Source organism: Anser brachyrhynchus, assembly GCF_964034855.1.
Source record: "Anser brachyrhynchus genome assembly, chromosome: 15".
NCBI classification, from domain to species: Eukaryota; Metazoa; Chordata; class Aves; order Anseriformes; family Anatidae; genus Anser; species Anser brachyrhynchus.
In genome coordinates, this window is record NC_137733.1 from 362,989 (window position 1) to 389,932 (window position 26,944).

The following is a 26,944-nucleotide window of genomic DNA, read 5'->3' on the forward strand; positions in this document are numbered from 1 at the left end:
AAACATTAATAAAAAATAAGGTCAAGAGAGAACTATAGAACTGTTCTTCAGTGAGGTCTAAGTGGCCAATTTTTTCCACCTGGGACACCCAGTCAAAACATTTGTTATTAAAGAAGTGTAATTTGCTCACTGTGACTCACATGCTAAAATTCCACGTAAGGATTTAACTCACTCCTAACATACCTAACAAATCATTAGGCATCAATCTCTATAAAGTTTGTTGCTACTCATTCCAGAGTATTCTATCTTCTCTATGAGAACTGTGGACTTAGAACAAATTTAAAATATGGCAACATCTTGGTCACTTAGCTCACAGAAAATTCAACATTTTGTAAAATCAGACATTAAAGTAATGAGAATAAATACTGAAACTGATTTACCACAAATTCTAATACAGAGATAAAGAAATTTTTGTCTTTCTTTTGAAAGGCATTTCAAAGACTGTCATCAGATTGATACTAGAAGATATGCATGTCCTCAAACAAAATTACTCATCTTTCCAAACTTTTCAAAGCAAACCATTCTTTAAGCTGTATAGAAAAAAGACATCTGCTTGCAAAATCATTTTGTAATATATTGCTGCTCTAGAAATATTTCTTCTACAGCATTTTACTTTTTTCCTTACAGATATAAAAGCATTTAGTATCCCAACTGTATAAAGAAATGTATGGCTCTCATATCAAATTCCAACATCACACTTAAAAAAAAAATAAATGAAAGTTATGTAAAGCATATAGCTGTATAATTATTGTAAAATCGCCTAGTCCTGCTAGTGGTGCTCACAATAGTGCAGGATGCATTTTAAACTTTTTTTTCTGTTTTTCCTATAGTAAGATCTACTTAAAAATACATTTGTATTTGAAGCTTGAATCTCAAGGGAGAAAAATGAGGAAGAACAAAGCATAGTGAAATATGAGGTTCAGGTATCTTTTGGAACTCTGTGATCATTTAGAAAAAAGCCCTTCACTTCAGGATGGCAAAGTCAACATCTGAGATGAAAATCTTTCACTGAATTATCACTTTTGTATACCAAAAGCATGCAACAACAGTAGTCACTGTGTACTAACTTTTAAAAAAAGCTGTCCTAAAGGACAGATTGTCAAAGTCAGGTATGAAAATATTAGGCACTGAAAGGTTTTTGTGCAGCCCTACATATCACCTTATTCTGTTTATTCAGTAATCCAACAAAAGAGTGATTCATCTCAAGGCTAACAGTTGAGCTGAACTGAAGCTTGTGACAAAAATAAATTCCTACCTTTGGAATATCTTTATCTGTTTTTTTAATATTTTAATTGGTAAGAATTTGTGAAGGACATTAAAGCGTTCATGTTCCAGCTACAAAATCTACAATATCAAGTCCCACAATCCAACAGTAAAAATAAGACCAACAATTTAATGATACACACAGAATCTTTCAGTATTTTGTCAGGTAGTGTAACAAAATGAGTAATTTCTTACTGTGAAATACCTGAAACCAATCATTTTGCAAACCAGCTCCTTCCACTCAGTGATTGTAACACACGTACCTTTAGACGCAAAGCACACTCCAGCAGAACTCTTAGACCTTCACAAGCCTTCAGAGTTCTCAAAAAGCATGAAGGTAAAGATGACAGTCACTAGTTCTTTGTGTCTCAGAAAATTCTAAGTGGTATATCACCCACCTTAGAAAAAAACGGTGATATACCACTTAGAGCCCACATACCCATTGCCACTTATACCCACATTCTGTAGCATGTGGAGTTACCACCTTTTCCTTCATCAAAATTTCCAAACTTTTAATAAAACGTGGTGATGTGAAAGCTTTTCAAAAAAGCCACAAGAATATATTACAAAGGTAACCTGTAAGGTAACACAAGTGTCAGGGTTGCTGATCAGTACTTTACAAAGGAAAAAAAGTGTTTTAGAAAGTTTGGGATTCGTTTTGGTTCTGGACATGGTTCACACAACACACAGAAGCATCAAAGACACCAAAGAATATCAGCAGCTGTCAATCTGAGGAGACCAAGACTAAGCAAACTGTTTTTTATGTACACCTCCTCATTTTTTCACATAATGTTCGGTTGATGAATGCAATACAAATCATGATTAATGAAAACTAAATGGATATAATAGATTCTTTCATAAGATTATGTATTGTACTTTGTCATATGTGCTATGTGTCACCTTTTAGCAGTAACAGTGTGTCCTTATTAAATTGCAGACATTACCAAAAAAAAGTGTAAGATTAAAGTGTACATTCTTCTTAGCAACTGAATCCTACCAAGATATAATTATGTTAAGTAGCCTAGTGACTAAACAAAATGCTGTCTAACATTTGTTCTGGGTAAACAGATTTGTTCTGTTTCTGAAAAAGAACCAAATCCATCTCTGTTCCAAAACAATTTACATGAATTACAACAATAAATGAGTTGGCTTAAAAAAAGTATATGATATACAGCTTATTTGTGGGAGTTATTTCTTAGATCAGTATCTTTCTAATCTGTTGACGTAATTCTAAATTATTACTTATCTAAACTTAATGGTGAGACACATGAATTATAATTCTTTCAAAATACTGTTTAATTATCAGAAATAACCCTCCTAGGTGGATGCTAGCTGAACTGGGCTTACACACTAACCGTTTTCATATCTGGGGAAATGCCTTTTATAAAGTGGACTGAGAAAAGTAACCACAGAAATGCAAATGGGATGTCCATTTAGCTTGCTTTAGTCTCATGCACACTACACACCAGTAATTCTTCCTGACACAGCCGCCTGCTTCAGGCAGCCAGCGCCGCGTCCTGGAGTTGTGAGCCCACTCCCGGGCAGTCACCGCCTCTTCTGCTGTGTCTGTGCAATCCAGCTGCTGTCGTGGAGTGCTGTGGGCAGGCTCCTGCCATGCCAACAGCTAATGGGGGTTACTTCTAAAATAACTGAGCAGGAACCAAGACTGTTCAAACCTTTTGTCCAGCCACTGATTGTGCATGTTGACTTGGGAGAGATTACACTGATTTATATCAGAATTGGGCTGAACAGAAGAGACTCTTCTGTGGTGTGTTGCTGTTGTTTTTTCTAAGGATCAATAGCATCACTATCCCTCTCCGAGATAATTATGGAAATTTAGCTAATGGAGGCATAAGAAGACAAGTTGCAAAAAACAAGTGAAAGAATAAAGAAGAAGTTTTTCTGTTAGGAAAAAATATCAATTAGGAAAAGTATTAATTGCTGAAAAAGTAATGAGGATACGTGTGGTTTGAAGTGTTTTCTAAGCATGTTGTCTTACACTCTTCTGGTGCAAATCAGCTGTTGTTGATGCTCACAGTCATTTCAGAGATTGTTGGGTTTTGTTTGTTTGTTTGTTTTGTTTTAAAATGAAGGTGACAATTAGGGCATTGCTTTTGTTTCAGAAGTGTGCCTGCCTATGCTGGTATATCTGGTTGTCAGATACTTTCCCTGTCCTTATTTAATTTAAATTAGTCCAACCACCTGAATGGACATTTGAACTCAGACATCTTGTGGATGCCAGATTAGCCACCCTCTTTCCCTGAAATTATATAATATTTTTTCCTCCTTGATTTGCACTATAGTTTAGAAATATATATATATATATATATATAAAATATCTGCCAACCACCATTTATCAAATGTTTCCAAAAAAAAACCACACCAAAACCAAACAGCAATAGCATTGGGTCAGGCGAAACTGAAAGTCTCTTTTCCTTTTTTTCCCAGTTACATGTACTCCTTTAAGGCTTTACAGTACAGATAGGAGGAGTGCCTGCTTCAAGTGGGCAAAGCTTTATAATTTCTCTTCCATGCAAACCAGCCTTTGATGAAACAGTTTTTCAGCATCAGCTCTTGTTTAAATTAAGAATATTTATTTAAATACTGTAAAAGCAAAGCTGTAACATTTCAAATAAAATATTTCCTGGACATATATCTGTTGGAAATGTCTACTTTTGACAGGAGCTGATGACAGCCAAATGAATTCAGCATTAATTTACAATTGTTTCAAACATACATAATGCAGAATATTATGCCAAAATCAGATGAGAACAGAAAAGCTCCTTAGAAAATATAGCTTGCTCAACAATTTCCATTAAGTTGTTTCTTGGCACCAGAAATATTCCTATGACCCAATTTCCACCTGATTGTTGGCTTTATGTACTGTCCAAAGTAAAGTAACAACTGGGAAATTGCTGAGCAAAAGGTAACAAACATGTATTTTCTAACAGTTTGCTGTGTGCATGACGTTATTTCTCCACTTAACTTGTGAAAAAAAAAGTTATGGATTAGGAAAGTGATGGAGACTGCCACATTACAGTTCTTTAGGGAACTGCAAGTTAGGAGACTGACTGATTTTTGTTTTGGCAATTTATAGCACCAGACAAATAATCACAAAAAGTTATTGTAGTATACACCTCCCAGTATTTATATATCCTAGCTTGGGAATTTCACATAATCAGGAAAAAGAGAATCCACATTCAAAAACAGCCATGTAGTCACAAATATTAAATTCAAAGTCCTACAGCATTTTCAAACAGATGGGTTCATGGTTTGCATAAGCTTGTGAGGGAAAGATGGTTTAAGCGAAAACTTATTTGTTTCTAACTGTATGTAAGTAAAATAGTTCAAATTAATGCATGATAAGTTAGTAAATATCCTACAGAGTTGATAAAATACTGGCAAGCATAACAACTGCAAAGTTATGGAATTTCAAAAAGAAAATTTCCCTAGGAAGTAAGACTGTAAGGAGAAACTTACTCATGACTCTGTGTATGTAGCCTCTCAAAGCGCTTTATTGCAGTCTCTTCCAGTCTCCTCAGAAATATCAATAATCAAATCCCTTCAGATCACTCAAATTCAACCTGTTTGCATAAGGCATGAAGTCCAGCCTATTGTCTAAAGTTGCTTTAGTCTCCAAATATCTCATCAAATACCACTGTTTATTAAATCAGTCATAAGGCAGATCTGTTGGTTGCAGAGGCCTGTGCAATTAAGCTCAAACCTAAATTCACTTGATTTGTTGTCTTGTGCATCACAGCCCCCCCCATCACCAGGGGCAGGGACACCTCCACTGGCTCAGGCTGCCCAAAGCCCCATCCAGACCAGATACCATCCTGAATCCACAGTAGTGAATTATCAGTCACAAGGTACAGTGCTGTTGCACCTGTCCACCCATAAAATCAAAATAATTTAGTGTTAGCATAGGTCAAAGGTTAGTGCGACAGTTTTCCTTGGGAAATAGCCCACCTGAGATGTTGCTATCCCTTTACAGAAGGCACAGGATACCTACAACACAATTCGCAACTTCTTCCTTCCCTGATCTTGGAGAGAGTCCTGGTCACATTTATGTGACCTACATTTAAAGAAAGTAAATAATGATTACTTTAAAAAAAAAAAGGGGGGGGGGGGGGGTTGTTTGCATTCCAAGTGTTTTTACTTCATATTAATACACCTCATCTTTGTGTAATGATTCAGGGGAAATAACCTTGAATTGAAGGAAACATGTTAGGTGGTGTTAGGCAATTTATCAGCCCTGCTCAATCACACTTGGCTCTTCTATTCCTCCTTTCTTTAACTTCATGGCTTTAAAAGGTGGGCAGTTTGCTTCCCATCCACACTCCATTCCCAGCAACGTCTTTCATTCCATTGTCATATAAGGGTCCTACAGCCTGGTGCTGACAAGAAACATTTCTTTAAACGTTTTTGATCACAAATCATATTCCTAGGAGTCTTCTTACATGACAGTTTTAACACTAAATTATTCTTCCTCCTTCCAGTATTTTATTTGAGAACGCACCAGTGACATTTAGAGAAGGCAAGGGTGTTCCTTGAAGAATGTAACACCAACACCACTTGGAGAAAGCAATGTCTCTTGGACTTTCTTATTTTTCCTTTTTTTTTTTTGTTTTCTTTTTTTTATGACCTTCCCAGTTTCCCAGCAGCTTTTCCTTAGCAGACCAAATATCAGCATGCCTCTCAGCTTTTGTAATCTATTACAAATTAACTTCATTTGCATTAATAGTGGTTTAAAACTGGCTGGAAAATAAAAATGAAAAAGAACTCAGACTACTTTGTTTCCTTATGTTCTGTTCTTCACCAGCTACTAAAGGAGAAGAGCATATACCAGCTGGCTTCTCCCATATGGGACCAAGAACCAAGTTTTTGGGGGATGGTTCGTAGTATCTTGGAAGGTACCAAACCTTGCAGACCCCTGTACCTCTCACTGACACAGTACAGATGCAGAAGCACTACTTCAGAGTCACAGACAGAATTAAAAGCCTTGAATGTGACATTCCACATATGGGAGCTCTTTAACAGAGCTACTTGGAAGTAACTATTTCTGCTTAATGCCGTGTTTGGGTTCTTCAGGTAAGATTAATCTGTAACAAATTCTGTCATTTAAAGATAAGATTGGTTTGCCCCAACCACTGCTTTCTCTGCAGCTGATAGGAAGAGAGCCAGGCAGCTCCTGGAGACTGTTCATTCTCATCCAACACCTGTGTGAGGATGAACCGTCTTCCAGAAGGGGTTTTCCTACTGCAATTAGTGTGTAGCTTCAGCTAGATGAAGGTTTAATTGGATGTTTCAGTGAAATTAATCCTTTGTTATATTTGGATTATGAGTACCTTGGTGTTTTATTTAGGAGTAGCTGTTTAAGTGTTTCTCATCCTTAGAAACTGACTAATGCAGAAAGAAAGTGTTTGACAACCCATTTTGTTAACAAGGTTTTGAAAGAAATACAAACTTTGCCCTTGACGAAGCTTACCCATCCTCAGCACCTGGGAACCTGAGGGGGGGCTCACGTTTTATTGCCTCTCACTGACATAAATAATAGACGTTATTTCTGCCTTCCTTCAGGATGGGAGAAATAAAGGGAAAACTAGCAACTATTCACCTTTAAAAATTGAGATGACTGTGTTCACAATGATTATAAAAGCTGTTAAACAGAAGTTTTAATTATTTCTGTTTATATATTTCTGTTATATTTTATATCGCAGCAAAGACCGAAATTTGGAAAAAAAGTCAGCAGAAAGTCAGGGAATTCCAAATGCTGAGGTTAGTCTGTGCAAAAATTCTTCTCTCACCACACAGTTTCAACATTTAGATCACAACAAAATACTTTTAAAGTTTACACTGTAAATTAAAAAAAGAAGTACGGTCAATTTGGCTAAATTATTTTCAACCAAATCCAGTGCAGGTAACAATTTGCTTGCTGTACATCTGCTATAGAGTGCAATACTGCACTTTGCAGGCAGCACATATAAAACATGATGAATGATATTGCAAGTGGATGAAAAATATTTTGAGAGTTTGCTACTTTTCTTTCTGAGCCCCAGAGACATTTTCTCTAAACTGAAAGAACTGTCTCACTTTCTGCATAACGTGTTTTTTGACTTTCTATACTATATGGTTTCTAAAACTCAGACACTTGCAAGCCACTTTCTAAGTCTTGTCCTGGAGATATGTGGCTCAGCAACAATACTCTTAATCATCAACATGTATGTAAACTTTTAAAAGCTCATTATATTTTACTTATAGGTCCTAATATAGGTCCTTAGTAAGTTCTAATAAGACCTTCAAAATAATCTGTATTCTAATTCCAGCAATTTCTAAGTTCCAAACAAAGCACAAGTGAAAACCTTGTATAGGTATAAAACACAACAAAGTCTTCATTGGGTCTTTATAAGAAATCGACATTGAAAGTGAAATTAGTGTTGAAATTTTCTTAAAAAACAAAAACAAAAAAACCTACAGACATAGAAAGAGTCTTTATGGACACTGAAATTGAAAACAAGAAATATTGAAGCATTGTTTCTTAAAAAAAAAAACAAAGAAGAAGAACAAATCAAGATGCAACTTACGCCAATTTTTAATATAATTAGGGCAATACAAATGAGAGGACTGGACTGGGTCTATCTGTTATGAAGACTAAACACGCTCAATATGAACTGAAGGGAAACAGCATGTTGAGCAAAACTGACCACGTGTAACTGGACAAAGCTTTCTCTTTGTGCTTGCATGACAACTTTAAAGAGGGTAAGATCTGAAAGAACCGTAGAACTAAATTTCACTGGAAAGTTGTTTTCTTTTTTTGCAAATTTATTAAATCAATTTAAAAAACAATGCCTTTTCCTACAAATATAAAAGAAGAAAGGCATATGTTGTCCCACGGTCCTCCACTCCTACACAAACACACAGTGCTAACCAAGAAAACCTGGACTGCACATCCAAATCCCTATTCTGATCACTTCTACCTTTACTTTTATCTCCCATCTTCTCCAAGCTGAGTTATTCCTGTGCAGTACTCAAGTTGCACAGAAAAACAAATTCTGTGTAGCTACACACGTTACATTTACAGTGAATATTTACCTACTTAAATGTAGACATGCTTTGATTGCTTACTTCTGTGGAGATATTTTAGAAAGTGTCTTTTTTTTTTCCCCCAGGCAACAGAAATGTCCCAGAAAAAAACACTTCTGTATGAAATCTCTTACACAGAAATTGAATTCCACATGCAGAAGGACTCAGTACACATTGTTAAACTAATGTTCCCACTGAACAAATACAAGTTTCTAACTTCATGCTCTCTGCTGGTGTTGTAAACTCCCAGGGCAAGCTGCATTATAGGTCTTTTCAGGACAAGGAAAGGGGGGAAAATTTCCATGAACTAACGTAAGTCTATGCCTATGCTTTTAATTAGGATGTAGAACACAGTTCATTTATAACACTGGGGAGAGGGAGGGGAGGGAAAGGACCAAGAAGGTAAAACATGGTATTTCATAGTGAAAACAGATCCTGGAATGACTTCAGGAAGACATAAGGAGATACGTGGCAGAGTATCTTTAAGCGTGTATGGTCAGACATGTCAAATGAAATTGAGGAAAACTCCTGTCATATCTGATTTTGTCAAACACTTATTAGTAGACAGAAAAACAATTAGCTGCCGTGTATTTCTTTTATGGACAAAATTCACATCATCCTGAATAACTACAGATTAAATTCACAGAAGTAATAATTATTTTCATATGTAACAATGCCTCACATAAAAAATACGATGTACTCCTGAGTTCAGTCCCAGAACAGTAATCTGAGATACGTAACTGTTACCTCCACATTAGAGATGGAGAAACTAGAGACATAGACGAGTTAAAGTGAGTTGCCCAATGTCATAATATAAATTGGTGGCTAAACTGACAGTGACAGAAGGCAGATTATCCAATGCTGTCTTCTACCAGGAAGAAAAAGGAATTATCTGTCTTATAAATAACAGAGCAGCTCAGAAGCGTTTCCCCGTTTTGCCAACATTGTGGATAAATGCTGGCAGTGTAAATGTGTGGAATTTGGCATAGAGCCTCTTTCCTTACAATGTATCATTCATTCTCATTTTTAGCATTTCAGTGCCTGTTCCTTTTAGGTGGTTATTAAAGGGAAGAAAAACAGAACAAAATAAAACAATACAATATATTTATATTACATAATGAAACAAAAATCAAGAGCATCCTCTTCTAACTTTGCAGCAGCAAAAAAGGTCTACAGTATTAAACAGAGTAAGTACTAGAGTTGGTCCACCCCAGGGATATATTTTTTTTTTTTTCTCCCTGTCAGGAGAGTTCGAAGTTCTCTGGGATATGATTTTTATGGGTAATTGAAAAAAATGGAAGCACCAGTAAAATTCCTGGAGCAATTCTCTATGTAGAGTTGGGAAAAAATAGGAAGTACTGTAAGATTTCCCTCTTTAATGACATGATTACAAAATGCAATTTCTTAAATAGAAAACATTCACAACCTTCCATCACCACTCTGGAAAAAAAATAAATTACAGTATCTCTACACAATTTAGACCGTCATACATTTTATCTACAAACTACATACATTTTCAGATAAGAGACTTTATTAAAGTCCCCCATCCATAGCTACATGCATATATTTCCAACAGTCAAAGAAGATTTCTATCTTTTGAGAATGAGATTGCATTGGAAGAATTAAAAGCAGTGTGAAGGCAAGTAGGGAATCCCTCAAATATTATTCCTCAATACTATATTTGAAAATACAGTCATGAACTATACAAATATAGATGAACTACAGGAGAAGAAAAAGCCATTATTCATATTTGCTATAAAATACAGTCCACCTATAAATAAGAAATCAGATCAAAATGTTTGCAGATTCCCACCAACTGCTGTACCCCACGCTTCATTGTAGCAGGAATGGTTAATGTTCATTAAACATCTCCGAGTGGAATACAGACAAATCAATTTGTGAAGAATTCCTACAGTTTCAGACAAGTGCTTTCGAGCAACATTTCAGCGTCCAGGTTTAGAACTCTGTAACACACAATATCCGGCAGCACACAGAGGAGAAAAACCAGGCAGTCTACAACGGAATGCATGCAGCTGCCTAAACTCGGGCATGCATTTGTAGCTTCCAGTCAACACAACGCTTAAAAAAAAGTCTTTCAGAGCATGAAAGGTGTGAGACAGTTGCAGACACATGAGAATGAGCTGGATCCCAGGGAAGTGCATGAACTTGCACGTCTGAATATGATTAAGTGCCAAGCAGTTTTACAGTGATTTAAACAGGGCTTGAAGTTCAGGAAATGAGGGGGGAGTGGAAGACTGTGCTTTTGAGTGTGGTATAATATTATTTAATCACTATACCATTACCTTCTTCTAATGAAATACAAGTAAAGCACTCAATATCTTCAAAGCAACAATGTAAATTCTCCAGTTCTTCTGTTTGGATACTTGAAATTTTATAAGGGTTAAGTTTTTGCTTTGGTTTTATTATTAAGCAGATACTGCATATCTATGATTTTGGATGCTTTAACATATTTATATTAGCCATTTTTTCCATTCCAGTTTTCAGTACTAATTTCAGTTACCTAAAAGACAGCCGGAGCACGCTAAGATGGATCCACCCACCCAGAGGGATCAGTGGCATAACTCAGATTTGCTCTTATGATCATTCATTCTGATTTCTATTCCACAGAAGAAAAGACTGGGATATGGCAGCACCCTGGCAGTTTGTTTTCTGCAGCTCTAACTCTGTGCTGCTTTCACCAGAAGCTTTGAAAATCCAGTTTGATGATTTTTTATTTTGAACGTGGACAGATCTCAGTAAGGCTCTTCTAATCTATGGGATAAACACATCTGCCTGTTATGTTCAGCATATACAGAGCAAGAACAGCAATGGAAAAAATGCAAAAGATAATGAGAGCCTTGCAAATTTTTCTCAACTGCTAAAAGTCCAAGCATTTACATCTTGCTACAGAAAACATTTTCACCTTTTTGTTTTTTCTAGGTTAGACAATATTAAACTTGTAATGCAATTCACTTCTCCTCAGACAAAACTTGAAAACTGTCTGACCATTATGTCATACACAATTCTAAATCCATTTAAAATGCAAATATAATTTAGCATTAAAAAAGTTTGCTGAACACAAGTTAGCTAGCACTGAAATTCCTCAGCATACTAGATGAGGATCAGCTTCCTGCTATTTTTGCCCAGAAGTTTCTACAGTTGCACTGCTAGCAAACAGCTTCAGTCAGACTTCGAGGCCAAAGAGCTCATTTATTCTGTTGTTGTTTCCCACAGTATTGACATGCCAATGTTTGGCCTTATTCTTCCTGTTGATATCATACATCCATCTGATGGCAGTCATCAAATGGGTACAAAACTGACAACTCAGTTTTCTGACAACTCGGTTTTGTATTTTATTTTTAGGATGGGTCTTGCAATAGAACCAAGCTTAAAGGAAAAAAAAAAGGAATAGGAATAGAACATGGTGTTAAAAGACGACTGCTAAAGTTGTCTTGAACAAGACACACGTCTTGAAGTGAAGCCTCAATGTCCAAAATCTGACAACACCTTGAGTAATTATCTTTGAACAGAAAAATTAAGCAGAAAACTGGGAGACATATATAGAGAAAATTCCAGCTGTCTGAAAGAAACGTGCAGTCTGTAAAGCTAGCTGGTCTGCTTGGTAGGAAATATTGTTCGCTTTCACAAACTGAAATTGAATGATTAAGTGAGGTGCTCACCTTCTTACTGGAAATGCACGGAGAAGCAAGGAAGGGAATTTGTGTAATACAAATAATTTGGTTCTTTCATGTTCTAATGTCTTTGTTTGAATAATTGGTTGTTGAGAATAAAAAATGTAGATAGTTTGTAAAGACTTTTGATATAAATACCACGCTACTGGCATTTAATAGAAGAGCCATGGGAAATCAGTAGTAACTGTAGAGCTTCCTAGACTTCTGCATGCTTATAACCAGTTACTGAACATGTGAGTGATGTTGTGTAACTCCCCCTAAAAAGGGCATAAGGCACCTAAACAGCAGCCATGATTCTGCTCCAGTGTCATGATTCTGCTCCAGTGTAGGGCACCTATATCCTGTGGTCCAACTACCTGAGTACTCAACAACTAAAGGCAGAATTAATATAACTGTTTCACATTGAACAACAACAGAAGAAAACACTTTTATCCTTAATTTTCTCAATTTAGTGCCACATTTAATGTGTGATTTTTCCTAGGCATGACTGAACAGTGCTTATATGAGGTTTTGCACAATCATTTTCAATTTTATTTAGAAAATATTAAATGTACACGGGTACTCAAAATTGCATCAACTGAATAACTTTTCATCATTATTGATATCGTGTGTTTTTAATAAAAAATAATAAAGAGGTGATCTTCGTGCTATATTTAGCAAACTTCTCAGAAACAGGTAGGAATTTGTTTTTTTATAACATCATGTTTAAGACCTCATATTTAGACAACTGTTCTCACCACCATTTTCAACTCCAAAACAAACAACTGAACCTAGTGAGTCTAGTTAAAAACAACAACAACAAAAAACAAAACAGAAAAACAGAAAAATTTGGCCTGTAGAATAGCAATGTTACCTTGAAAATCTGATGTCTGGGACAAAAAATTATATTATTTATGACAATATATGACCTTATCAAAGTTGACCCACTGATATAAAATTTGGCACCACTGCTAGTATCTTTATAATTCTAGAGAATAAATATTTACAGAGTAGGACAAAGGTGTGCACCTTTCTTTACCCAAGGACAAAACCTACATGATCTGGATAGTAGGGGAACAAAAGATTACCTGTTTTTCATTTTCTTCATGAGAAAGCGTCAAATTAACTCTCTCTCTTAAAACTACCTATTGTCCATTTTCTTTTAATATATCTTATGATTTTGTTTTGGGCTAGCTCTTCAGCCTTCAAGGAAAAAACAACGTTCTAGTTTTATCTGGTTTACCTAATATTTGACAATATATCATTCTTCAGGCTGTTACATGAGCAGTTTGCGAGAGCCTCCAGCATCGGCTTGAAGGAATTCCTTTGCACTGATGGTGGAATGGCTGAACAGCCACAAGTTGGTTCCATGATCTTCCGCAGAACGCTAAATAGTCACCTTGCCAGATTATTAATTTTATGTTCCATTTTGTGTAAATATTCTGTATGTGTTTAAATGGAGTGCTCTATCCATTGCTCAGTGCTCACCAACTGAGAATACACAGATTGCCGGAGTCATAAAACAGACTGGGAAAGGCAAAGAGACTGCAGTTTCAAAACAAAGGGGAAATTTCAGTTATTGCAGTGGGAACAAGTTGAAGTGTATTTGCCAAAAATGAGTAATGGAGATGTAAATACTGATTACAGATAACAAATCTACCTTAAACCATAAGCCTACCTAAATTTGAAATGGTACTCTGCATTCAACACACAGGAGTATTTTCATCCTAATATTTTTTCCTATAAATAAAGGAAATACACACACAAGGAGAACTATAGGTGGTGTAAAAATTCAATACTTTCAAAGAGTTCCGAAAGTAATAGCAGGGTAATGTTCATGTGTATGTTTTTCAGGAAACTATTTGAAGGACAAGAATGCAATTTAACACTTGTAAGCATTTTAGTAAATAGAAATAGATGTGGTCAGCCATAGTTAGATTCGGTATGTATTAACTTAAAATGCCTGGGAAGGAAGGCAGAGAGCTACCTTTATTTTAAGGAACTGGAATTCAGAACATGTCACAACTCTGTCTCATCTGAACTCCTGTACAGCCGCAGATGACAGAACTTTCCAAACTCATTTAAAGTGGGAAAACATTCACACTAGATTGAGAACCATCCACTGATAGAAAAACTCCTATTCCACTAAAATGCATTGGTCTGAGTGTGTATGTTGGCAAGACAGATTAAGAAAGCCTGATTTTTAAGCTACTGGAACATGTGTACAAAAGCTTTTAGCTCTTGATTATAACACATATATCCTAAGATTACATACCATATACACAAAAAGAAACCAGCCAAGTTCTCTCTTAAAACAGATCTAAAAGTTCGTGCATTCATCAAGTCTTTGAAAACTGTCAAACTATAGATGGGATTCCTCTCATGATACAGCATCTTTTTTTTGCCATAAAAACAGTGCTGTTTCCTTGGGGGGGGGGGGGGGGGGGGGGTAGAAAAAAACATATTACATATCAGACTTTTGTGTGTTAAAGTAGTAAATATAGAAGCCTCTGTTTTACAGATTCCTTCCAAGGTGAAAAAATAGCTCCGCAAAATAGCTCCGCTTTGCTAATGTTACAGTGCTACTGGTACAAAAATATATCAAACTGAATATCATTACATTCAGTAGTCTTTTTACAAACCCAAGAAGTCTTCTAAGAAACCCAGGAAGTTTCTTAAAAAGGTTGTATAGCTGCTAAAAGTCTTTAAGATGAACTACACTAAATTCAGATTTTAGTATGAGATGGCACTCATAATCAGCATATTACACTACCAGTACCACAAGTGTTAAAAATGTCTTTCAGAGTAGTTCTAATGCAAATAAGTATTTGTGAAGTGTGAGTTTAAAATACCCTTTCATTATTTTATTTATATTCAGCATAATTCTTCTAGCTTTTCCTACAAACAAAGCAAAGCATAAAAAAATAAAAGGTACTGAACAAGTAATTCTGCTACTGAATCTCTTTTACTTTAGGCACAACCCTTATCAGACTGACCTTCAACTAAAAATCTGTAAATGCAGCTATCTTTTCTGTAAACTTGGCTTACAACAGGACTCAGTTTACATTTACATATAAACTAATAGAGTTTTAAGCTGAAGGCTTTTGACTATGAACATAACGTGGTATTTCCTATCTAGTGTACTACACATGTACCACATATTACAATATGACAGGATTATTTGTTTTTTCATCTATTTTGTACCATTGCTTGCAGACAACGGTCTGCTCAAAACCCTCCTTTCCTGGACAGGAGTGTTTTGCTGACATGTGAGGAGATTATGTACAGGAAGAAAAGGTTCTTCTGTTCAAACTGACCAAGCACTTACCCCAGATCTGACATTAGACATACACTAAAAAAGATCAGTTACATGTTAAATTTCTGTTCTTGGCCATTATTCAAACCAAAAGGTGGGAGTCTCAAACGTGCCCCTGGTACTTAAATAGCAAATACAAATCAGCAATTATTACTAAGATGTTACAAGCACTCTAAAATACCTCAGAGTCACACCCTTTAAGAACCTGAATAATTTATTTTAATTAAGTAACTCAATTTAAGTAATGAAAATACAGCAATCATTTTTAGGAGAATAGAATACTAAACATTTCATGCAGCACTTACTTCCTAAAACATACTAGTACAAACACTTCATAGCAACTGCTTCCCAGATTGATCGTTTGGAACCACTTCTGTTCTTTAATCTTTTTCTCAGTAACAATTATTTAAACAAACAACATAATATGGTAGAGTCTAAGAGTTATTAGTCTATATGTGAGGGACTCTTGTGAAATTGAGGTAAAATTCTCTGGTAAATGATTTCTTCATAACACTGCATTAGTTGAAAACAATTCTTATCATAAGACCAGGCAACTGAACTATTGTTTCTCTTTTCAGTAGCTCCATGCCATTATAGTGAAAACTTGCTACTGATAACTTGCAGCTTCTCAACAGTACATTAAAGAATACCATAATTGAAATTAAATCTAGCACGAGAGAATTAAAAGTGGAGGTTAAAATATAGACTTCTTCCAAAAAATAGAGGGTCAATTTTAAAATATTGTGTAATTATTTGCAAATACATGCCACTTTTATTGAGAATGTGGCAAGTAACTTCCCCTAACACAAGAATTTAGAACAGCAGATTTACAGACATGCATTATGTATGTGGTTGCAGTAGATTTACTTTTGAAGAATAGGAAGCAGACCTTAATGAAGTCATCTAACTTCTAATTTTAAAATAATTAGATAACTGATAACACACATGTTCAGTCTTCTTTGAACATTCTAAATGTAAAATCACATTTGAGAAAGACGATGTTTAAGCTAAAAGTTTAAAAGATGTATACATAAATATCACGTACATATGAACACAGACTCATTACTGAAAGTTCTTTACAAAGACTATAGAATCAAACAAAAGAGCAGTTCTCACCACAATAAGAGTAGCAAGTGTCTTTGAGACTTTTAAATGGATTTGCCAACTTCAAAGGCTGAATTTGAAGTAATCAACTCTAAAACAATGGTATTATCAATCATTTGATGGGTTGTAAGCATATCACAAATCAGGCTTGGCACAGCCACAACCTCCAGATTTTCATGTTCAATTGCACACTAATACCAACCAGATCATATAAAGTGACTCCAGTAATAAAAGAAAAAAATCATTTGCAAGACTATATTGACTAAAGACTGCTCATGTATGAGTACAGCTCCCAGTCATTTTTTAAAAAAAATGAATATGACATGGAAATCTAACTTGTCACAGTTTCATTGAATGTTTTCTGTACTATATTTATGAATAGCTGCATTCCAAATTAGTTCTCTTTGAGCTGTGATCCACCCATGATCTGCTATAATGTTCATGGCCAATAACGATTCTCAGAGTTTTATTTAACTTATTTTTATTTTTAAAGGACCTTCACGTATACTTACTAAAGCAAAAAAATATATCTTTATTACATGTATAATGACCCTATAAATCCCAGCCTAATCCACCATCTATTGCTTCTCATCTAGTGAAGGTGTGGCAACGTCTCTGTAAACATATAAAGTTAGCTCAGTTTCAGCTTAAAGCCACAACAGTACATTTAGTAAATGAATACACAGTTGCTTGTCTAAATGTACCGTGGACTAACTTAAGGAATCTTCAGCGTACACATCTGGACAGCTGGCAATAGCCTCAACACTTCAGAAGCCAAGAACTTTTGATTATCAAGAGCATTCAGAGTTTGCTCTGCAGCTTGAGCACAGAGGACATTCTTATCTGCATTGCATTTACCATGATTTAAAGATACAGAGCACATCCAGGAGACCAGACATTTTCTGGGCACCATGACAGAACTCAAAAGTTTGAAGAGCAAAAGGAGTAAGAACTTATATATATACATGTATATATATATATATAAATTTTGTTTTTATTTTTTTTTTCCAGGATCACTGAAGTTTTAGCTTTCTACCTCTCTCCCCATTTCTCCACTAGACGGATAAGTTTAATTTAGTTCTCCATCTAAATCATCTGCAGCCTTTAGATTTTTACTCCAAAACAAGCTCAAAACTGAGATCAAGAATAGGCTGTTGCACTCTCAGAAATGTTAACATTACTTGTTAATGCTACTCCCAGAAATGTTAATGTTATGTTCATTCTCCCTCAGGCTTCATTCTCTCTTACCTGTCCCTCTTCAAATCCACACTGCAGGGACACCCATGCTCTTCCCTTTCACTGTGCTATACAGTTCCCTTTTTTATCTATTTCTCATCTGCCATGAACTTACCATGCTCCTTGATGTCAATCCTGTGCTTTCTGATACAAGCTAATACTGGTCACCCATAAATACTTGAGACTGATTTGAAAGTTATCAATTTAAGTACAGTTTTAGCTTGCTTTTCAATTCAAACAATGAAGCATTCAGTCACAATTGATAAACAATCATTGTCAAGTTCAAGTTTCAGTCAAACAAGCACATTCTGACCCCTCTAAAGAGGCAGGATTTCAGTCCACCTACCTCACTTGCTTTCTTCATGTTTCTCCACGACACCATTTCCTCATTTCCTCTTATGTTCAGGTCTACACCCACGAGTTCTCATCTTCTCACCGCAGCACTAATCACGAAGTGTCCTCATTTTCCTCAATGAAATTTATCATTTTCTCCAATCCCTATTTCCAACAATTCCAGATATTGTTTGTAACACCCAGCTAAGCGTCCCCCTGCCCCGGCCTTCACACAGCTCCCAGCTCCCTCCCTCACTGCCAAATAACAGCAGCTCCCAAACTCACCACAAGCAAGGAACAGCAAAGCCCCCAACCACTGGCTGAAGAAAATTTTTCACCTCAGTACAACCAACAGCAAAATAGTTTATACAACTGAAAAGCGGAAACATGAATCCTGAGGGCAGCTGGAGCCATGCCCACCTCACCCTGGCCTGCTGCCTCTTGCTGAGGGGAGAGGTGGGACTGAGGGTGCCACTCCCCAACCATCAGGGCAAGATGGAGGCCATGCCGCCCATCCAGCTGCCAAAATCAGTGACAGGAGAGAGGTTTCCTCCTGCCCTGAGCCTGCTTTGGTTCTGACTTGGACAATTGAACAGGACATGGAAATAAGTATAGCTATTGCTGCTCCTCCAAACAAAAAGCAAACGAACAGCTCCAAAACTGAACAAGATCCATGGGGTTTGCTCCCCCCTTTCCACTGGGGGGAAAAGGGGAAATCAATTTTTAAAAAAAACAACTATCAAAGTATGACATAAGCACATCTGACTTCTTACCAGGCCAAAACATAGCCTCTCAGCAACTTTCCAGCTGTCCCAGCTTCATAATGAAGCAGCCTGAAGGATGCCTCATCATACCTCCCAAGTCATGTAATAGCACATAAAACCCTAGAGATCACAACTCAGAAGACTTTGTAGCCACAAAGACTAGTGATGACAACTTTTTTTTTTGAGAAACACCACAACCACCACCAAATGCAAATTCTATGCACATATTTTAAATATACATTAGGAAACAAATGTGGATCTAATTTAAGAAGCTACATTCCTTTCCTGCTAGAATTAGTGATTTGATTTAATGTGAAGGGCAAGTATACTAAAAGCCACAGCATGAGTTTTGATGCAATATCAATAGGGTCAGTTCCTCCTTAGAACAGCATCTGTCCCTGACTGTTCTCCACCCGAACTTTATATTAGAAATACCATAGTACCAATCCAATCATGTTTTATTAGTTTAACTAGGTGTTACCTCATAAAATTAAACAGTACGGCAGGACTAGAAAACAAAATAGTATGTTAAGGGGTATTAAATATAGCTAGAGATAAATAACATCCTGCTCTCTAAAATGTCTATTCAGGGTAGGGAAAAGGGTGGAAATAGTGGTAATGTCTATTAACATTTGTAGTTTACAGTATATACCCAGCCTGCTCTGGAGAAAAAAAAATTAAAGGATTTAACGTTCTATACTGTAATGAAATTAAAACATTTTCCCATGCTGGTATATAAGTATTGCTGTTCAAGACTGAAGTCAGTGCCAGATAGATTCTAACAGCCTCAAGATAAAGACTTCAGGTAGATCCTCTGCAACAGTGGCAGGCTCGAAAGCAAGAATCTGTTCAAGAGCTATAATCTTATTGGGTATTTCTGGCAGTCCCTTTAAATGCTTTTGTATCCTTTCGACATCATGACTCTGAGCTCTCCCAAAAATACATTATGCCAATTCTTTAGGGTGTATAGCAAAAAACAAACCCAGCATTTGGTTAGGAATCTATAATAAGTTATTTATCTCTTATGGAGATGACTCATTTTATACATTGTTTGTTTTAACTGTTGCATACATTCTGAGAACTGAATTCAGTTTCTTTGTAGGTTTGGATACTCAAGATAAAAGCAATTTAAGACTCGAGTTTTAGAGATGAGGAGCCTCTGGATCCTTGAGAGCAGAAGAGCTCAGTTACTAACTTCCCCTTGCATCACTACTAACACTCTTCTTTCCCACACTTTTATGTAAAAAATGTGATATTAGTCTATTAAAAACAACACAAAAAACCACGCCACCCTTAATTCTACTACTCCAGGCAGTTCCAAGGTTAGAAATAGAACATTTCACATTTGAGGAATTTAGATTATTTTTCCTTTTGCAATGCAAGTTCAAGATAGCTCTCCCAGTCATTTAAAAGAAAATATTAAAAAATTGCCATACCTTCAAGCAGGGTACTGCACTGTTTAAGTGACAGTGATTCACACTGTAATGTAAATACAGTCCAGTGAAAGCTTCTTAACCACTTCTAAACCACTCTTCCAAAGAAATGCTTTGAACTTGCTGATTTGTAGAACTCTAATACTCTTTTCCAAGGGAAATGCACAGCAATTTGCATCGTATTATAACAGGTTTGCTTTTCCTGATTACAATTCACAAATATCTTGAAAGTAGTCCATGGACCCAAAGGGTCTGCTAGTCACAGGCTGCAATCATTATGAAAATTAAAGAGTGTCATATTATTTCTTAGCAAAACAAGAGCACATGAAAAACATTTCAGAAACTAATAAATAAAAACAAACAAATTCCTAAGAAAATTTCTTTAATTTTCACGTTATGGAAATACATATTTTGTTTTTATTTCCATGATACAAAAATGTTAAATATCAAACATTTTCAGAAATCTACCAATGCAGATCTTGTTTAAACAAATAAAGGGCTGGTGCAGTTAGCAGGTTTGTCACAGGTACCAAAAAAACATTTTTACAAAAACCCCACAAGCTGAGGAAGAAGGTGAGGAAGAAATAGATCAAGACTAAAGAGTGAAAACAGCAAGATGTGAAAACAAAGAAAAACTACCTCCCACCAGGATATTCATGTTTGAGGAGCACATAAGTTAAATTTATTTAATTATTTATTTTAAAAGGATATGGTACACGTAAAGTTGGTATTTAGAGGAACACTGGCTGCACTGGGGGTGGAGGGTGGGAGTAGAGAATGAAAAAGGAAAAAAAATTTCCAGATGAAGTAACTGGTAGAAAGCAGTATGTGAAACTGCAGTTCTACCTGTATCAAGAATGCTGACAGCATACTGACATTGCCTGAAAAAGTATCTAAAGATTAGGAGATTTGTGGTAAGTCCCCTCAAGCACAGGAGACAGCCTAGCACGAAGTCAGAGTGCCAGTTCTTTTTGTACATTTCATAGTCAGCATGCCAAAGGAGGTGACCAAAATACATTTAGTCTTGCTTCTTAAATCTAACATCATTTATGACAGCAAGGATTTCACATGATCAACAACAGAATCATATACTAGTTAATATATGCACAAGTAAAATTGACAGTGATTGTTCAGTAAACAGTTTAAAATAATTAAACTGATTTTCAGGACACATACTGCTTTGTTAACACCGCTTTATTTAAATAAAGTATGGCTTCCAGGAGGTGTCATCTCACAACTGCTTTCAATCAATTCCACTTGTTCAGGCAGTTGTTTCCTACCATGTTTCAGGGACTTCAAAAATTTCATTGGAACTACTTGTGAAGCTTCCTAAAAAAGGAGTCATAGAACATTATATTAAAGATTTCAATATACAAACACTAAAAAGAATAAAAACTAAGATCAACAATCTTTCGATTCTTTCAAAGCATACAAATGACAAATTTTCTTATCTACAGCAAGGCTTTAGATATGTTATTTGCAAGTCAATATTTATGAAGGGAACCCAACAGACTGTTTATCACTGGGTACTAAAAAAAAGTTCAATTTGTTTGGAAAAAACTAAGTCAAACACTAAAGAACAAAGAAAATTTTCTGAAAGAAATTGCTAACAAGTTCAAACAGAATCAACAACAAATAGATCAACAGAAATCAATTACTTTGTGGTTTAAATTCACATGACCTAAGGTTATTTGATTTCAACATACGCCCCCCCCCCCATAATTTATTTATTTATTTTTTACAGACTACAGTAATTTGTACAACATTGCAAAAATATAAGGTGAAAAACAGTCACCTGATTGTCACCTATCTGCATTTAACCAGACAAACAATTGAAAGGTATTTTGGCTAGAAAAATGTCAGTATTAAAGTCTGGAAATCAAAACAAAAAATTATCCAACAACCTAGGTGACAAGTCTTCAACTAATTAAAAACCAGAAAGATTATGATCAAATGCCACACAAAACATCATGTATATTGATTTATAAATCCTAACAGTTTTTAGAAGATAGGAAAAAGATTTGAATTTATATTTTGTATTAGAAACACCATTGATTTTCAATCTTTACATATTGAATCCTAAACAAGGCTAAAAAATAGAAGATTTACAAAACACAAAAATAAAGAAAAAACATCATTCAGGCAAATCCGTATTTTGACACTTTTACAGAGGTCTACAATTTCTTCTGTTTTTCAAAATCTGTATCTCCTGAAAGTGAGATTCCTCAAGCTTCAACAGCTAACAGTTCATGAAATGTGAATGATCTGCTCACAGTCCAGTAACCTTTCAAACAAATGTAGGCTTACTCAGAACACGTTAGACCGCAAGAACTGTTAAGGGTGACTGTGACCCACCCATCCAAAATGCTTGGAGGGGATTTTAAGAACTCTCACTTTTCATCACCATCTTGTCAATTAATATCAGAAAAAAAAAGCACAGCTAAGTGATACATAAATACAAAAAGCTCAAAAATCTAAAGGGCCTACTGAAGGTTAAAATCCTGGTATATCAACACCTATCTGGCAGCTTACTGCTTCACTGAATTGTCCCAGAAAGCCAACATGTTCTCAAGAGATGTTCTAGGGAGGCACTGTGGCAAGCAGTGTGCTGGAGGGGCAGGCAGGTTGGCTGTCAAAGTTTTGGCTTAGTTGTAAAGGTAGATAACATTCTGACCACAGTGAGAAATTGCATTGGTTCTTCAACTTAAATAACTAATCTCACAAATGACTGTGAATAAGGGAAATTAGTACAATGTTATCAAGATATACAGTTTAAGTTCTAATACATATAAGTGCTAATTAAAAGGGCACATATATTAGCTTTCAAGGCAGCAGGTAGTTTTATTAAAATGGACTTATTTGTAAGCAACAGTTTGTTTAACGACAGACGTCTTGCAGATCAAGCTGCAGGCATTCAGTTATGCTATGATTCCAACTAATTAAGCTTAAGTGAAAAGGTCTACATCTGGTAAGTCTTATGACTGGTGATAAATTTGTTGAATTAATAGGATCTACTCTAGAGTCCTACTTCCAGAATTCTTTCAGTTTTGTTTTTGATAAAGGTATCTGATTTTGCATAACAAGAAAGTCAGATAAAAGAAAAAAAAGAAACTAAAAATAGCTACAAATATTCAAGGAGCTTTATTTTAAGGAAGAAAGTAGGCAAGAAATCAAATACTGCTTCTTCTAGTTTGTCTCAGTTGTTTTGTTTTGCTTTTGCTTTTTGATGCCGTCTTCAGTTTAAATAACTCACAGCAAAATAACTTATAACTCTGACTTACTGTGTTACATTCATAGAAGTCCAGAAAAGTTCAGACATTAAAGAAAAATTCAATTTTGTTCAGGCCTAGGGCAGTTCCAAACAGAACAGAACGTCATGAGCAATTGCTTTTTACCTGCTGGAACTTGTTCTTTCTTGATCTTTTTGAACTTTTTGGCTCTCTTCTTACTATCTGGTAGGGGCTCTGCACAGGAGTCTGTCTGGTTGTATTCTGGATCTTCTCCTTCTTCCATATCATCAGAACCAGTTTCTTCCTGAATAGGACTCATGCTTCTCTTTCCCACTGTACTGGTACCTGTAAAACTGAAATGTAGAAGAAATATTGTTATCAACAAGTTAAGAATAACTATTACATACGTACTAGTTACTATACATCTATTAAATGCTTATGAAGGTAGTAGAATAAACTAAGTGATGTACCATGAAATTACATTACCTGGAAAATCTGACTTGCAACTTAGACAAATGAAGGTATTCATTGAGCTATTGATGTCTCTGGCTTAGCTGTTATTCTGATGAGACTGCTCATCTCGACTGTAATTAAAGCTGTTCTCTATCCCTGCTTGGAGTTATTTTTTTTTCCTCTCTTCGTTATGAAAGCTCTTGCATATAACTGAATATCTATTGAGAATGCTCGTCACCTATTAAGCCCAAAAACATACATCTTTATATTGAAGGATTCTACATGCTAAGTTCATCCACTTTCCTGGAACTATAAGCAGTTTTACAAGTATTTCTACTATACAGAGAAAACAACCAAACTCTGTGTAATAAAAGTTAAAAACGGGTCTTAAAGTGAGATTCCCATCATCCAACAAGCTGGTGAAATAAAAATCACAAGAAGTTGAACACATTATGTAAGTAGCATTTAAATTGAAGTCTGATGAGCACATTACTAATGTTCACTTAGAGCTCTATTTCATTCAGCATACATTGAAATAACACGGCATAAATTTCATCCAACTATAATTCAATTGTTAATCTTCCTTGAATGCCAAATGAAAATATTAAAATAAAATAAAACAAAGAAGCTAATTTGGCAAAGAAGCTAATTAAAAAAAAGAGTTCCCATTGAACTTCTAGATATGTAAATACCAGCTATTTAAATGTACATTTTAATATTTTTTCAGAACAACAGATTTAAAAACAAAAAAAAGTAGTTTTAGGCTTATAAACCTTTAGGTTTTTGTTAAAATCTACACAAAATACTTCTTTTATTGAATATTTAAGTCAATGCTTATATTTCAACAAAAATGAATATCAAATTATAAAACAAAACTAAAATCCTTTTTATTTTTCCTTTTAATCTAAAATATCTGGAAACATGGTGTAGTAAAGTTTCAGCTAAAGGATTGTCAAATTTATCTGTACAGTTTTGTCTTTGAAATAGACTTTTTTTTAGACTCAGGATCCACCAGTCCTTTTTTCCCAACCTCTCCCTTCTGTTGACCTATTTTAACGTCAGCCTGCTGGCAAAAGTAACCAGGATGAATACCACAGAAGGAAGATGGCAGAAATCTAAAATCTAGATTTTATTTTCTACTTCTATTCTTAAATGCAACTCCAATCATCAAAGAATATAGTATTTTTGTTAAATTCCAGCAGCATGAGTAACAACATCAGCACTAAATGCAATTTGATGAATCAACAGGATGTGGTGGCCTTATATAGCACTTTGCTGCCCAAAAGAGCAGACTCCACCTGATTAAAATGCTCACTAACCCTGTAATGTCATTTCTGCTACTAAATAGCAGCAATCCAGCCAGTGCTATGGTAATTACTTTGAAAGAATCAGAAGGTGGAGAGGAGTAAAAGTGAGGGAAACCATTATGATGGTGTAGCATTAAGCATTTTCCATTTTGGAAAGGAATGTCCTACTTTTGAAAGGACCAATTCCATCATAACTGAGCATCTTGAACAGGCCTAGATACAGACAGACTTTCAATTTCAAGCATTTCCCAATTCTTATCCTCTAGTAACAAACTACTATAAACAAGCATTTCTGTGAAAAATAAACTGTAAGAAAAGGCACTACAAACTCAGTAAAGGAATCATCAGCAGGAACACAAGAACATTTCAAAACTCAGATAAGCTATTTCAGCAAAATAAAGGCATTCAAGAAACCAGTGCTACAATTGGGAGCCTGACAACAGCAGGTGCAGCACTCCTGATTTTAGCTAGAAAACTTGTAAGGCAAAATGACCCATCACTTTCCTATTCTTTATACTCGTGTTAAGTCTTCTGCCATTAGCTTATTTTATTTTACTCGTTCCTACATGATGATTAGGAAAAGTAGTAACTGCAAGCAGACCAGGATATCTAGTTTTACATAGAACATACCCCATTTTTCATGCTATGGTTTAACACTATTTTGCAGAGGAAAGGATCCCAATTGCTCAGGAGTTGGCTGGGCTGATAGATAGGGCTTTAAACTAGAGTCGAAGGGGGAAGGGGATAGAACCAGGCATGCCAGTGACGAGCTAAGAGATGGTGTGCTAGAATTAGAGGGACTGTGTCCTAGTGAGGCCCTTTGGTGCCCTTCGGCAACACAAGGTGCTGCGTGTAGGGAGGTGCATTTGAAGTGCTTCTACACAAACGCACGCAGTATGAGGAATAAAATGGATGAGCTGGAAGTCTTGGCCCAGTCCCACAGCTACGACATCGTCGGCATAAGCGAAACCTGGTGGGATGAGTCCTGTGGCTGGTGTGTTGCAATAGATGGTTACAGGCTCTTCAGGAGGGACAGGCAGGGTAGGCGAGGTGGCGATGTATGTGAAGAATGGGCTGGACTGTGTGGAACTTCAAGTCGGCGATGGCAAAGTTGAGAGCCTCTGGGTAAGGATTAAGGGACAAACAAATAAAGGGGATGTCACTGTGGGAGTCTATTACAGACCACCCGGCCAGGACGACAACGCTGATGAATTATTCTTTGCAGAACTAAGAGATGCCTCGAGATCGACTCCCCTCGTCCTTATGGGGGATTTTAACTTGCCAGATGTCAACTGGGATCACCACACGGCTGACACGAGCAAGTCCAGGAGGTTCATAAAGCACCTCGATGATAACTTCTTGGTGCAGGTGCTAAGTGAGCCAACTAGGAAAGGCGCCCTCCTAGACCTGTTGCTGGAGAACAGAGAGGGTCTTGTGGGAGACGTGGCAATTGGCGGCCGTCTCGGTCATAGTGACCATGAACTGGTTGAGTTTAGAATTTATGGTGACAGAAGGAAAACAGCCACCAAAACTTCAGCCCTGGATGTGGGGAAAGCAGACTTCAGGCTGCTCAGGGAACTAGTCAGCAAGGTCCCCTGGGAAACTGCTTTTGAAGGCATTGATGTCCGTTGGTGCTGGTCCATCTTTAAGCACTGCCTCCTAAAAGCACAAGATCAGACGATTCCAAAATATCGGAAGTCAGGCAAGCGGGGCAGAAGGCCGGCCTGGCTGACCAGGGATCTTCTACTGGA

The 26,944-nt window shown here is 36.2% G+C and overlaps 1 protein-coding gene across 3 annotated transcripts in view; it reads right to left on the reverse strand.

Annotated features, from left to right (window-relative positions):
• Positions 1–20,568: 20,568 nt before the first annotated feature.
• The window catches only part of PARN (poly(A)-specific ribonuclease), a 64,291-nt gene continuing 57,915 nt past the window's right edge, over positions 20,569–26,944 (reverse strand). For all 3 annotated transcript variants that reach the window (XM_080556946.1, XM_080556948.1, XM_080556947.1), the window contains 2 exons: positions 23,599–23,786; positions 20,569–21,532 (listed from right to left, as the gene is read on the reverse strand). In XM_080556946.1, the coding sequence (XP_080413072.1) occupies positions 21,480–21,532; positions 23,599–23,786 (241 nt within the window). In that variant the 3' untranslated portion in view covers positions 20,569–21,479. The remainder of the gene's footprint in view (positions 21,533–23,598; positions 23,787–26,944) is intronic.